Source organism: Micropterus dolomieu, linkage group LG14 (assembly GCF_021292245.1).
Source record: "Micropterus dolomieu isolate WLL.071019.BEF.003 ecotype Adirondacks linkage group LG14, ASM2129224v1, whole genome shotgun sequence".
Taxonomy (NCBI): Eukaryota; Metazoa; Chordata; class Actinopteri; order Centrarchiformes; family Centrarchidae; genus Micropterus; species Micropterus dolomieu.
Genome location: NC_060163.1, coordinates 12,261,935 through 12,276,433, shown reverse-complemented (window position 1 = coordinate 12,276,433; position 14,499 = coordinate 12,261,935). Strand labels below are relative to the sequence as shown.

At 41.1% G+C, this 14,499-nt stretch overlaps 1 protein-coding gene across 1 annotated transcript; it reads right to left on the bottom strand.

Moving 5' to 3' along the window:
• Positions 1-151: 151 nt before the first annotated feature.
• LOC123983473 (testicular acid phosphatase homolog) lies at positions 152-6,608 on the bottom strand. Its single transcript, XM_046069731.1, has 10 exons — positions 6,453-6,608; positions 5,644-5,730; positions 4,452-4,607; positions 4,317-4,355; positions 4,092-4,190; positions 1,482-1,614; positions 1,109-1,191; positions 884-990; positions 442-623; positions 152-261 (listed from the first exon to the last, which is right to left on the bottom strand). Exons 1-10 carry the CDS (start codon positions 6,606-6,608, stop codon positions 152-154), a joined length of 1,152 nt encoding a protein of 383 aa, XP_045925687.1.
• Positions 6,609-14,499: the final 7,891 nt, after the last annotated feature.

The following is a 14,499-nucleotide window of genomic DNA, read 5'->3' as shown; positions in this document are numbered from 1 at the left end:
TTTATTATTTTAGTCACACAAACATAATTCATAGAAGCAGAGCTTGCGAACCCACACATGATCAGAAATATTAAAATACATGGCACATGGCTGTTTCCACAGCTGAGAGGCACCTTTCTGTATTTTGGCACATGTGTGACAGCCGTCTGTACTACACCTCCCTGGAGTAGTGCGCTCTCCTCCTGCGGATTGCCACTACTATGCTGAACAATAGCGCCACTGCAAGGAGACCCACAGCCACTGCAAGAGCTGTTATGACACCTGTGGGAGACAACAAACCTGTTTAGGTACATTTGAATATAGTACATGAAAATCCCCACACCAGTCCCTTTAGTGAATACAGGAATAAACATATTGCAGTGAAACCTTAGTAATGCCAAAATATGTCTTGAAGCAAATAGAAGTCAGTGCACTGGGAAAAGAAAACATCTACTTCTTCACCTGTGCTTGACCATCGTGTCCTAAACCCGCACTCAACCTCCCAGTCTTCTGCTGCTACGTCCCGCACTAGCTCGGTAAACATTGGCAAAGGGCACGGGTTCAACCCATTGCATCCTGGCACAGGGTTGGGGTAGGGGTCGCGCCAGGACTCATTGCGGTAATACAGCTCCAGAGAATAGGAACTGGGAATTTATTAGGATTAACACAATGAGATGGCACACAGTTGTGGTAAATGTTATGTAAATGTTTTCGTCATGTGCTAATTTGGCCACTGCAGTCGCGGATGGCTGCCAGGTTGTCATCGAATTGAAAAGGAAAACAGAAATGTACTTGGTTTGGTGCAGCTAAACAGTGGGCTGCAATTACTCAAAATATGGTGTATTTTGTCAATCTGACCTAGAAAATTAAATATGCAAAAGTAACGTTGGCGGGACGTCATTACCCATCATTCTCCTGGTAGAACTCAAAGAGTTGACAGGCAGCATAAGGGGGAAGAAGGCCGTTGTACACGTCCAGAGCCGCCTGGAGGGTGATGAGTGTAGAGTCGTGCTGAAATGAGAAAACATCACAGCAGTAATACACACGGAGGTGAGGAAATACAGCATGGGAAACAGCAGTTTGCATAACAGATTATAAATGTGTGTATATGCCCAAATGTTGAACTCACAGCAGAGTACATAATGAATTTGAGAGTGCTCCCTTGCTCTACGGCCCTGGAGAAATTCCTCAGGATGGCATTCAGTAAGACCCCTGGTAAATTAACACATCAACAGTGCAAATGAAATAATCCCAGGCACCAACACAATCCTTTTGACCTTATTGAGTATCTTGTCTTAGCGCCATAATCATCTTTGTCCCATTAGCTCATATGTGCTAATATGCTTGTGGGAAAACCAACCCAGCACTTTACACTGTCTGAGGCGTAAACAAAGCCTCTGCCAGCAGTCACGATATTAGATACACTGAGCCTTTTAACTCTAATAACATTTTTTTTCCCAGAACAGTGCTATAAATTAATTGCCTATAATGTGAATCCTCACCTCCCGAAAGCCTGGCCTTCTCTTTTCGTTTGTGACTGAGGATGCTGTACATGACCTCAAATGATGCCACTCTCTTCAGGGTGTCCAGAACATCTTGGGTGGCCCAGCGTGGTAGAGTCAAGTTATGGATCCTCTGCACAAGCAAATAACATTTATTACCCTGCATCAGGCTAATAATCACATTACACAGCACATGAACCGTAACAAAAGGGCTTTAAATGGCTGTATTTCATCGTTTCTATTATCCCGGCTATTTTTAGCGCCAGTCTGAAGATAACAGATGCTCATTTTGCAAGTGTGAATGAGTGTATTCAACCTGGCCTAGAATCCACCCATCTCATAATGCTTTAATTATCATTTCAATATGTTGTTCTATTCATGTCGTACTGTATGTATAAAATGATTTCCCCACGCTCCAGCTCCCTCCCCATCTCTCTGCAGACGCACTGAAGAAAACAGATCCCTTCTCTATTCCTTCTTCCTGTTTAACACTCACTGCTCTACAGCTGGTGTTTGTATCAGTAATTGAAGCATTTGTAAACCGCAGAATACAGATAGTATACAAGCTTCATTGTGTATTTGTGTGTGTCTATACGCTTGCTGTGTAGTATCAAGTATACCTGACATGTAAGAGTGTCGTAGACTCGCCATATTTTTTTGCCAACCAGTTTGGAGATGGGATATCCAGTGTGGTTGGAAAGTCCCTCCACAAAGTACTGCAAAGAAAAGCAATACAATATATATATATATATATATATCAGATACATTACAAGTAAAGGTTCTGCATTCAAAATCCATCTTAAGTTGAAGTACAGACCTATTAGAAGGAAAATACTTCAGAGTAAAACTTCAGGAAAATGTCCCCAGTGACTGATATAATTGAACAGGGGCGGCTTGTTCATTAGGGCGACTGGGTGACGCACCGCCAAGCTGGGAAAGGCATGGGATATTTTTATCACACTTTCTACCACACTGTTAGTGAGCAGTGACTGTTTTTGACAGTTTGTCTCTGAATATCGCTGTCCAATCAGCGTCAAGTCGTGTTCCGTGGAGTCCCACCTCTTTTGGGGCGAATTCAGTATGGTTGTAAATCACCCAGATCTCTCTCATAGACTTTCATGTAAAGGCGGTTTTTTCGAGCTGCGATCGCTGCAATGCAATCTCTATGAGCTACGCTTCTGCCACCTGAAAACAACTCAACAGTCCTCCAACTTGTTGCTCTCACTATGACCAGCAGCTGTAGAAAATGTACGTTCAGGCTGAAATGTGTTGTTGTGTCGGGAGATGCGGCGGTGAGTAAGACACAGTATAAATAATACATGTAATTTGTTAAGCTTTGAGGAGAGGAAAAGTCCGCTAGCCTCTAGGCTAATTTATGCTCCGTAAAATGCGAGAGGCTAAGCTAATAACTGTGACTGTAAAAAAATATTGATAGTTATTATTAATTGCCCCCCCTGAGAGATTTGGCAGGAGCTGCCACTGTAATTGAATGTTACTGTTGAAGATGGTCCAAGGTGGCGCTAGTTTTAACTACATTTTACACAGTTTAGGTAGGTTATTCCAGTGGTTCTCAGCCTAGGGGTTGGGCCCCTTTAAAGTGTTGCAAATAAATCTGGAGGTTCGTGAGATGATTAGCAAGGTACTGAAGATGAACAAGTTCTGCGACCAAGATTTTTATTCATATTTTGGACTTTAGTTTTTGCCTTTTTTACTTTCATTACTTACAAGTCATTTAAATGAGGTGAGGTGATAATGTTCAAAGAAAAATAAGACCTAAATTAGCCATTTTTACCAGTAAACCTTTTTGGTTGTTGTAATAGATGCACCAGTAACATTCCTCCACATTTATTTAAGTCTTTAAAATCACAGACATTAGTTGGTTAATTTTATGCGTTAGTATTGTTTTGTGATTGTTTGTAAGTTCAACCTTTGGTCAGAGCACACAGTGAAAAATTATACCATTTTGGTTCTTGTATCCAACTTACAGGTACTGTGCCTCCAGCAGAGGGTGTTCAAATTCAATGCAGAACCTCAAACACCACCTTAATAGGCCGCACATGGGACTCCGTTTAATTAAAACATTTTCATTGTAATTCTTAATCTAATTCAATCCAACCGTTAATTAGCTTCTCTGAGAATGTGAGAGAAATTGCACTGCACAGTTTTTTCTAGGCACTGGAGTCACTGTGCCTGAGAAAATCACTGAGAGGACATGATGTCTACAGCATAACTAACACGTCCACTGGAGGTGCTGATAACGTTGGCACCAGCAACTGTGAAGTATATATTTTTCACTGTTTTAACAAAAAATGTGCATTTCACAGTGTTTGTTCATTTACAAATCAAGGCATGGAACAGCAGAATAGAAGCAGCTGAGGCAAGTAAAGGTGGGCTATTATTCACAGCTAATTTGATTATATAACAATGTGATGATGAAAACAACAGAGTTACAAACAAGTTTTTGTGCTTGACAGGCACATGACTCACGGAAAAGTGATGTTTAACACAAACTAAGCTGTGAGCAGAATGTTCACGTCATTGAACAGATGCTGAGGATGAGTTACAGTACACTGTATTTTGAGTACTGTCTTCTTCTGTGGTTTGTCTCACCTGGTGAGCCCTGAGGAACCTCTGGTAGGGCGCACTCTCAAAGGTCTCCGTCATCAGCGCTCTGAACCTTGGACAGTCTTTGCCTGGAGACTTCAACAGCTTGAGAAATCGAAAACAACAGCACATCAGTGGAAATAATTCACATTTACTGCAGGTACTGTAAGTCTTCTGGGCACAATTATATGTTCATTTCACACTTTAAAACAGTGGGGAATTTCAGCACACCAGGTTCACAGCTGAGGTGAACAAGACAACAACACGGAGCTGCAGAGAAAAACACACATAAACGAGTACAGGTCTCTATTTAGTTGTGTATGGCTGCTGTGTGAAAGGAAATATTTATGTGGCTCACCAGCCCACCTTGTCATGGGCCCTGGGGATGGTGTGCACTGGAATAGGCCGCCACAGTAACTGGGGCATGATGGGAGGCGGGCGCCTGGTTGGGGTGAACATCCCAGCAAGGCAGGCCTGGGCACTCATCAGAGTGCGGTCATAGTCAGTGCTCCGGACATATATCTGTTGGAAACATGGAGGGAATGTTGTATTAAAATGCATCCATACCACTGTCTACTGTGTCCTTCCACTCAGGCTCAGTTTGCTTTTTATAGAAAGTGGAGATGCACTGGGAAACTCAAAGGGATTGCATTGCAAAAAAAATGCACAATAAATGCACCCAGCAAAACAGTAGTGTATCATGAGTGAGCTGTATTTATCCCAAGTCAACTGAGGTATTCCCTTAAAATGACTAGGAGGGGAGTCAGAAGAGATCCAAATGGATGCGAGAGGGAGGGGGAAAAAGATCCCTTTTACAATGATCTCTTCTGACATCAGCCTTCGCTCATCTATATCTCTCTGTCACCCAGTGTCAGGTTTTTGCGCACAGTAAATCACGCTGATAAGGTTGGATGTTCCTGTGATGCCGAGAATGTCCCCCCCCTTTGTCAAATTAAAACAGACATGGCAGCGCAGGGAAAGGTACAGTACAAGTTGACTGAGACTTGCGCAACAAATCGCCAATGACAGGTACTAAGAAGAGTTGTTATTTTTGTGGTAATTGCATGTTATCTGAGAGAGGGAAGAGAGGACTGAACACAAGGATGGAGAGAGAGGGGTTGAGAGAGAGCGGAAGAAAAAAAGGAAGACAGTGAGTGCTAAGGAAACAGAGGAAGGAATACAAAATTATATCTTTATAATGACAGTATGCTGAGCATGCAACCCGGCGGCACATTGAGCCAACATGCATGCTGCCAGCTATGTGCATGGAGCCCAGGGGCAAGATTACCCCACATGTAACAGCATTACAAGGCCATGGCAGTGATATCACCAATATGAGTCATGCTCATTAACGTGTATGTGTGTGTGTGTGTGTATGTTGTTATAGCCATTAACTGGCTGGCCACACATGAACCCGGCTTTTGACATGTTGGAGGGAGGCAACAGCATTAGGTGACACTGGAGCACACTGGCTCACAGGGGATGCTAGCTAACTAAGGGCAGGGGGGAAAAAAACAGAAGTTCACACACACATTTATGCATACATAAATACGCTTACCTCTTTGTTGTTGTAATCTTCACTGAGAAAGTTTCCGTAACGCCTCCTCAGAAATCTGCCCAGCTCAAACTGTTGTTTCATGCCCAGCTGAAAGGAAAATTGCAGCACTATTCATTTTTGTCAATTCTGACCTTTTGCTGAAGATTTGGCAGATTTAAGGTCAAATTCAACTTATTTACATAAAATATGAAATTTCTGCAGGGCCTCATAGTCAGAAATATTTCAGTGTATTCACTGTAAACAAGCTAATTGCCTGAAAGCAGAACAGCGTCACAGTAGAAAGGACTTTAATTAAAAGTGTGCAACGAGCTTTTCTTCCATCTCAAGACTGAAACATATCATCCTGTGTGTTGTACATGTCAAGAGAAATGTACTGTAATTTTTTACACCAAGCTACTGCCCCCAGACCTATGGAGATACAAAAGGAGCTTATACTTATGCCTTCATTGTACTCATTCTGTAAATCCTCTTCTGTAAATGCATACCTTGTCAAATATTTTGACATTAGTTTTTATCCTACATTTTTGTCACCCAAGTTCACACTGGGATAGGCTCCAGTATGGTGGCCCTGAGCTGCAAAACTCAACAACACCATAACAAAATAGAAAACTCAACAGCATTTCACAAAACGGTTTTATAAATTCTGTTGTGTTTTCTGTTTATTACTTGTGTTTTCTAATTTGCGAATGGGTTTTCAGAAATAATTTGTTGTAGTATTTTCAGTTTTGTTGTTGTGTTGTCTGTAATGTTGTTTTTTGCACCTCAGGGCTGCCATACACCAGCCCATACTCCACAGTAACACACAGTACCTCAGTCAGCTGTCCGAAGCCCTGAGCCCACACCTCCTCCCCGTGAGGATCCCTGGGATACGACTCAATAGGTGATCGATCGCCATGCCGGAAAACCTTAAAGTCATAACAGATTATGTCACATGGATTCAGATGCCATGCTGCTGTGCCAGCCATTATGCTGTGTACTTGAGGGAAATATCCACCCTGATACAGAAGTCAGAAATAGAAAACTGTGATCTTGGACAGTTCCAAGTCTGGATTTGAGACATTGTGATGATGCCATCAAGACACAAATGCTAGAGCTGCTGCTTCAGTATTATTAACCTGAGGACTCACTTTCTGAGCAGTGACATGACACACAGGTTGATTAAACTGGATTATGGACACATCTGATTCACTCTTGTAAAACCTCAAGAAAAAGCAAACCACAAGGTCAAGTCAACAAAGTCATGGTTTGCGTTTGGGGATAATTTGTATTTTCCAATACTCACTGTCTTTTTGAAAGCAAAACACCTTCCAAGGGTTGAACCGGAATTGAACTAAACCGAACTAAACTTGACTCTAACCAAAATGGTTGAATTAAAACACGTTTACGAATTATTTATAAATAATAATATTTAATTATAGATTAAATTAAATTATTTCACAGATTGCAAAGACACTGATGAAGCAGTTACCTATATATTTAAGTTAGTAGATAGCAAGTAAAGCGAGCCCTTACTTTAGTAAAAATGGTAACTTTCAAGCTGCATTATAGATTAATTTGTATTTTAATATTAAATAAAGTGATAAAACACTAGTGTGATATATGAAGTCCCAGTTAATACGCCTAAAAGAGATTCATAAATTCACAAAACATTATCACATCATTCATAGAAAACATTTGTGATTTTCATTTTCACTTAAATCCTTCAAATGTCTTTTTCATTGTATCATGGAACTATGGGGTAAAAGAAAGATATGCAAAGAGGTTTTTGAACAAAGCAGTCGTGTCTGGGAAAGATATGCTTGACACTGTACTCAAAGTAATCCTTTGTGACATAAATGTGTAAATATAATAATGCTCACTGAGCAGAAAAACACAGTGTAATCAGCAACAACGCACAGTAATGTCACTCTTATGTGATCTAAAGTGGCTTCCAGATAATGTTAAAATTCCAGCATTCAACAAATAAACCTTGTCAGTGACATACAGACATTTTGCATGTGATTACACTGTTGTAAAACAGCTTAAGGTGAAACCTACAATGCTATGTTCAAATGATAGTAGTATTAGTTATGTACACAAATAAAGTAGGGGAAATGGGTAGACTTACAGCTATGACAAACTTCAGCACCCGGCACTCAGTCAAGCAGGTGCAACAGAGAAGGAATAAACAGCCCAAACTTTTCTGGAACGTCCTCATCTTTTTGACTTGCCGATCTATACCTCCTTCACAGAGTTCCCCTGCTTACACGAGGGAAAAAATGTCAAGAAATGTGTAAAAGGCCATTAGAAGCAAAGCATATATTTCGAGGTTGTGCAAAATGTGTATTCTACATTAGTCATATTACATGTAAAATAATGTTTGGTCTTTTCATAAAATACTAAAACATTGCAGTCCAGTATTCATTAAGAATATATAAATGCAATGACATATACAGTAGAGTACATGCACAACAAAATCAGCAGATCAAGTAGATAAACATATACACTTACATCAACATACTTGTTCACACGTTTTGCTGTTTTAGTCAAACGAGTTACGAACAGAAGCGGACTGCTGGGCATCCCAAATCTTCAGTCATACCCAGATTGACATTAAGTGCATGTTCCAGTAAAGGAGGGAATGCTTTTATAGCCCTCCTACCTGACCTCGTGTCTCTCTCTCCCCTGGGATTCTGGTCCCAATCTACTTCATCGTTGACTAGAGTCTAAATCACTGTCCTTAGCAATTCCCCGCTGTGCAGTGACATTGATATTTGAGGCATCTTTTGAACTTAACGATGTATGTTTGGCTCCTCAGTGTGGATAACTCCACTTTAAAGCCACAGTCATATATTCTTACGGACACTCTGGCTTTAGAGTAACAATGTAACAAAGAAATGGGCTAAGACGCACCCACCTGGCTTCTCAAATTGTACTCCTACGCATACATACACACTGGCTCAAGGCCACAAACACTCATTATAACTTGCTATGTCATCCGCCGTGGGTTTGGCCCCAAAATTACAGGGCCTGGAGTGTTTTCCCTGACTCGACACACGTGTAAGTATCTGTTAGAATCAAAGCAGCTTTATGGGATACAATGGGATTAGTGAGTGTGAAGATTTAGAGCCATACAGCGTTGACATCATATTTGATAAGTGTAAGATAGGATCTGTTGTACTAAGTAATACACGGTACAGTATTCATGGAGGTAGCTTGTCAGTGTACACTAAATGTTCTAATCATTAGATTAAGACTTAAATGACATTAGTCTGATGTGTAGTAGAGTGAGTTAAAGTAACAGTACTGCAATATAAAAACACTCCATTGCATTTTAATTTTACTTTTTACTTTTTCTTTACTTTTCTTATTGTCAACAAATTCCATATTTTAGCTGATAGCTTTATTAAAAACGCATAATTAAACCACATTGCACTTGGTGACATGTTTCTTTATTACAATAAACATGAGCACTGTAGTTTATTTTGAATCAATCCCACACATGTGTTCTGGTGCTGTAAATACTCACTAGTGCACCAAATCTTTGGCTGAAAATAGTTCCCAACAAACACTATTTGTCTCCTGTTTGAGTAATACAGTGCATACCTGTTTAAGGAAATTATTTAGCCTTTTTTAATGAAATAAAATTATATATTTGTGATCAGTTTTTACATATTCACAAGGAACTACTGGACATGGGGCTGAGAGCGACAGTTATGGTATTTGTTTTTTTTACAAACAGTACTGTACAGTGTTAACAACAGCTGATTGGACTTGGAGCATTTGTGATGACAGATGCTCATTCAAGTTCAGCACGTGGAACTAATTTCAGATCCTGTATTTGGTGTTCACTGTGAAATGTAGTGGAATATTAACACACGTGTGTAACTGGTACAACTTAGCTTTGAAAGACCATACACCTGTACAATTGGGTCAGTGAGTCCACCTGCACAGATCCACAGAACAGCATATACATTCTCAAGGGTCTGAGTGAAGGAAAAGAAAGGAGTTGCACCCAAAACGTTACAGTTGATACACACCAGTTCAGTGAAGGGTCACTTAACACGAATGTACAGACTCACAACTCTCTCTTTCTATCTATCTGTCGCTCACACAAACATAAAACACACACACACACACACACACACCATCCTTTCTCCCCCGCTCTACCCCAAGTGGCTGTAGTGTTTTTTGTCTTTGTTGAAATAATTGCAGTGATTTTCAAGACCATTGTCATGGCAACGCGGAGGTTGATGCATGTTGACAGAATCTGTTGTAGGGCGACCGAGACACTGAAAATGGGAGATAAGAGGTTGGAAGAGAAGTGAAGCGCGTGTGCATGCGCGTGCATGTATATGTGTGTGTGTGAAAGTGATGATGGTGATGGAGGGGTTCATGTGCTTCAATCCATAATGATAAATGGAGATGAGCAGTATGTGACATCTGAGCCTGATAGAACGAGGCCCAAGACCAGGAATGAACAGTTATGGGTGTATTGTGAGCGGAGGAGCGAGAGAGGGAGGAAAGCGGGGTGCTATTTTAGTCCAGGCGTTGTCATGGAAACTGCAGCCTCACTACAAATGGAGACATCCAGAACACATGGATCGTCAAACAAATGGCTTGCGTAGGGCCCCAGCGTGAAGCTACGCAATGGCTGTGCGACACCGTGCCATCGTGGTCGAACCCGTCCCCAACCCATGCCGGGCACCCCCCCGAGTCAGATAACAGTGGCGTCTTTTTCATCACAGAGACTGAATATCAATGGGAGGGCTAGCTTTTAGGGAGTGGAGGGTGGAGGAAGGGACAAACGCTTGGAGTCAGGGGCTAAGTGACAGGCAATGGTGTCCATTCAAGCAGTGAGTCACAGCCACTTGCTCGCTGTCTTTTAATTAACAGTCTTTTCCACACTTCCTTCACTTCCCTCGTCTCCTCTACTCTTGTCTCTTCTTCTGTCTACCCCTTCACTCTCTGTCTGTCTCCCATCCTCTCCCTCTTCCTCTCTGCCTGCTCGTATTTCTCTCTCTCTTTCTTTCCCCCTCCCTCCCGCACTCTGAAGGACGGAGGTATTCCCACATTTCTCGGTTGCTATAGCAACACCGCAGCGAGAACAGGAAAGAGAGGACGCAGGGAGGAGGAGGAGGAGGGGAAGGTGGAGACATGGTGGTGGTGGAGGTGATGGTAGAGAGGAAGAGGGAGGGGGAGGGGTGTGGAAGTGGCCTAAGATGTGGGGATGTGTGAACAATGCTAATGCTAATAGTAGCTGTAGCAGCGGAGCAGCCAAGTGTTGGTGAATTCCCCCTCTCGTCGCATCATGCTGGGTGAAGACTCACATGTCACAACCACATTTGCATAATTGCCAGTGGGAATCTACAGTATTTGGTCTGTATGCCGCTATGGTCATTGATATCTTCCACAATATGATACATGAGAACTGTTTCCGCTCAGCCATCTGACTTTTTTCTCCCTTCTGTGACACTGACCAACTCTGCAGAGCTTGCATCCACTTTCAGTTGCTGTTTTGAATCAATTAGGAATTACAGTAAACATATCAGACTCCTACCTGGTGTATCTCTATATAGTGTAGACTGCTGGTGGCTTATATTCCAATGATTTCACCAGTGCAGGTCAAATGACCCACCAAACAAGAAGATGTGTGGAATATGCACAGAAGCCATGGGAAGACCAGAGCTATTTCATATCGATGTCATCATCCCATTCAATCAGGACAGAACACAATCTCATTATCGCTGCATATATATCGCAATGCGTTAGAACAAAGCAGTGTTGCATTTCCCAACATGTAAAGATATGTAACAGGCAATGCTCATGTGGCCTGCAGAGGAGACGAGCGCCCACATCCTCCTCTTACCTCAATACACGTGCTTGTCTGGTTGGCATGCTGTAAAAAAAACTCAAAAGATACATATCAGCCCAGACTGAAATTAATATTCCTTCATACATGCCACATACATGTATAAATGCTTAAGTTGTTTGGTACCTGGAGTAGTCTGCTGCATATCAACTGTCTCAGTGTCCTTTCCTCTCAATCAATAACTCATCTCTTGACGTCAATATTGTTATCCCCCATGGGACAAAAATGTCCTTCTTTAGGACAATAGGAGAATAAGCAAGATGGGAGGAAGGGGAAGTGAGATATAGAAAGATGAGTTTGTTCTGCCTTCATATGTCATTGTGTACTTTTACTTCATATAGTCATTGTCCATTGAAATACCCCACAGGCTGACCTCCTGGGTAGAGCAAAGCCAGAACAGTGTTGACAGACAGAGTGACAGCGGCAGTGTTTTTCAGTCATTCTGAAACATTTTGTCACACACCCGTTAAGGAAAATATTCATAAACAATATAATATCACAGAAAAACTTATTTTAATGCCACAAAACCTCAAATTTTCAAAAAAAGCATTTAGCAGATTTTGTTTTCAGTAACCTAAATTAGTTCTAGTGTAGGAAAAACACTTATTTGCTTTCTTGCGGAGAATTAGATGAGAGGATTGATACCACTCTCATGTCTGTACAGTAAATATGAAGCTACAGCCAGCAGCCAGTTAGCTTAGCTTAGCATAAAAACTGGGAAATAGTGATTCTATGTCTGAAGTTAAGAAAATAAACCTACCAGCTCCTCTTAAGCTCACTGACACGTTGTATCTCATTTGTTTAATCCATGCAAAAAACTTTAATGTATAAGCAATAGGTGTTGGTTTTGAAGCAAGCTGTTTCCCCCTGTTTGAAGTCCTTATGCTAAGCTAAGCAGCTGCCGGCTGTAACTTCGTATAGCCATGAGAGGGGCATCAATCTTCTCACCCAACTCTCCACATGAAAGTGAATTGCTCTATTTCCCCAAACGATAAACTATTCCTTTAACAAGTAGTGCCAGAGCTGAATATGTGAATGTTACTGAACGATCAACAGGGTAAGTAAAACTCACTACATCATTTAGAGTGCCATAAAATGCAGAAATTGTCACAACATTAACCAAGCAAAGTAAAAACATTACCCCTATCCACAGTTATGGTAAATCAATACTCAAGTAAGTGTAATAATCTAATAACAACATCAGCACAGTGCCTGGAGAGTGTGTTTGTGTGTGGGAGTGCATGCACTGGGGAACAATTTGCTACATACCTTCCTCCAGTAATTACACAGGAAGTGTCTGTTCGTATGCTGGAAACAAAATATTCTTTGGAAAGTAATTACTTGAAATCTCATCTTCCAACATAGGCCTACAGTGTAACAAGAATCTTTATTATTTTTTTGCTCTTTCCGGTAGCATGTAATGATTAGAACGCATTATAGTCCAAGTAGCCTATTGTGCACTCGTTGTTTTTTTTTTAGTATTTCAGATTTTCAGAAGTCAGCATTGAGGGATATTTTTGTCTCTGACCCATTACAGCATATCAGAGTCTGTGAAATCAGACTAATTTCACCAAAAAGTGCAGCATGTTTAACATTTCAAATTAACTTTAAGGGTGAATATGTAATTTCTGAAGTCACATAAATACATACATGAATAAATAAAACAATCATTAGCTCTTACAATACTTTGGCATGAGAAGAAAACGCCACGCGCCATGTGAAAACCTAACATGAGCCCATACATACACACAAACAACAGCAACTCTATTCCCCACCCACTCCAACAGCATTAAGTGGGTGACATGCCTTGTTGGTCAGGTTGAGGGTTTTATCCCCAAAAGAGATGAAGAACTGGCTTTGGGTTACAAGAGCGCCTGAGTGCTTGCAAAGTGCTCTAGAATCATGTCTACCAACATAGCCTCCATATAGAATGTTTATCTATCCTCTCTCTGGATTCATTACCTGAGACCTTTGGACAAGGAGGGAAGCAATATTCCCACGTCAAAGGATCTGGCTCTTAATGATACTGGGAGTGTAAATATAGACTGAAACAAAAGCAAAGCATGTTCAGTACAGTATGAGAAAGCCCTCTGAGAACAGCAGTAAGCTCATAATTCACCAACATAGTTTCATGTAATAACAGTCAAAATCTGAATCTTTAAACAAAGAGCAGCCTTTAAAAAGGCTTCTGGTTTCCTTTTATCCATCTTACACAAATTAAGCCCAACTGGGTCACTGTCATCTTTTCTTCATACTTTTCATAATACTTCGGATTCTCAGTCCAAGCTAAGCCTGCTAACGGTTCTGTGTAGTCCGTTCTCATAAACAATGCCTAAATAGGCCACAGAATCTATACTTGGTATATTTGACTGTAGTCCACACAGCCATATTGAACACACTACACTCATGTTGTTTCTCGCTGCAGCCTTTACAGTGTGAGGAAATAAAAGGTTTTTGCATGTTCGTGGTTCCTCGATCAGCGGAGATGCAGCCCACAGATACTGACACCTCTGCTTCACAGTGGAGTTTATGTTGTGTCAGGTTCCCCACAGACTCTGCAGTCTGTCTGTGGGCCAGGGGAGCTGGGGAATCCCTGGAGAAACACACAGCTGAGAGGTTATTGAATTTGAAGGGAAAAAGACAGCATTGGGAAAAGGAGAGGACAGCGCAGGCAGAGTGGATTTCTAGAAAATGACTGCACCATACGCCTGGACAGATGTAAATCAGAAATCCGGTTTTCCTCCTTTTTTTTAAAAACACAAAATATTTTGAAATTACATTGGGGAGTTCATGTTGATAAAACATAACTCCTGTGCATATGGTTGCTTTATGCTGCAACGGTTGTATGTGGCCTTTTTAAATTCCACCTTTTCTAATTCACGTAACTCCATCACATTATAGCCAAGATCACAGAATGCTCTAAATGTATTTGCATTTGAGCATTTCTCTTTCATCTTTAGTGCATATTAATGTATTCTTTTCTGCTGCATACACACTTGCTTTGC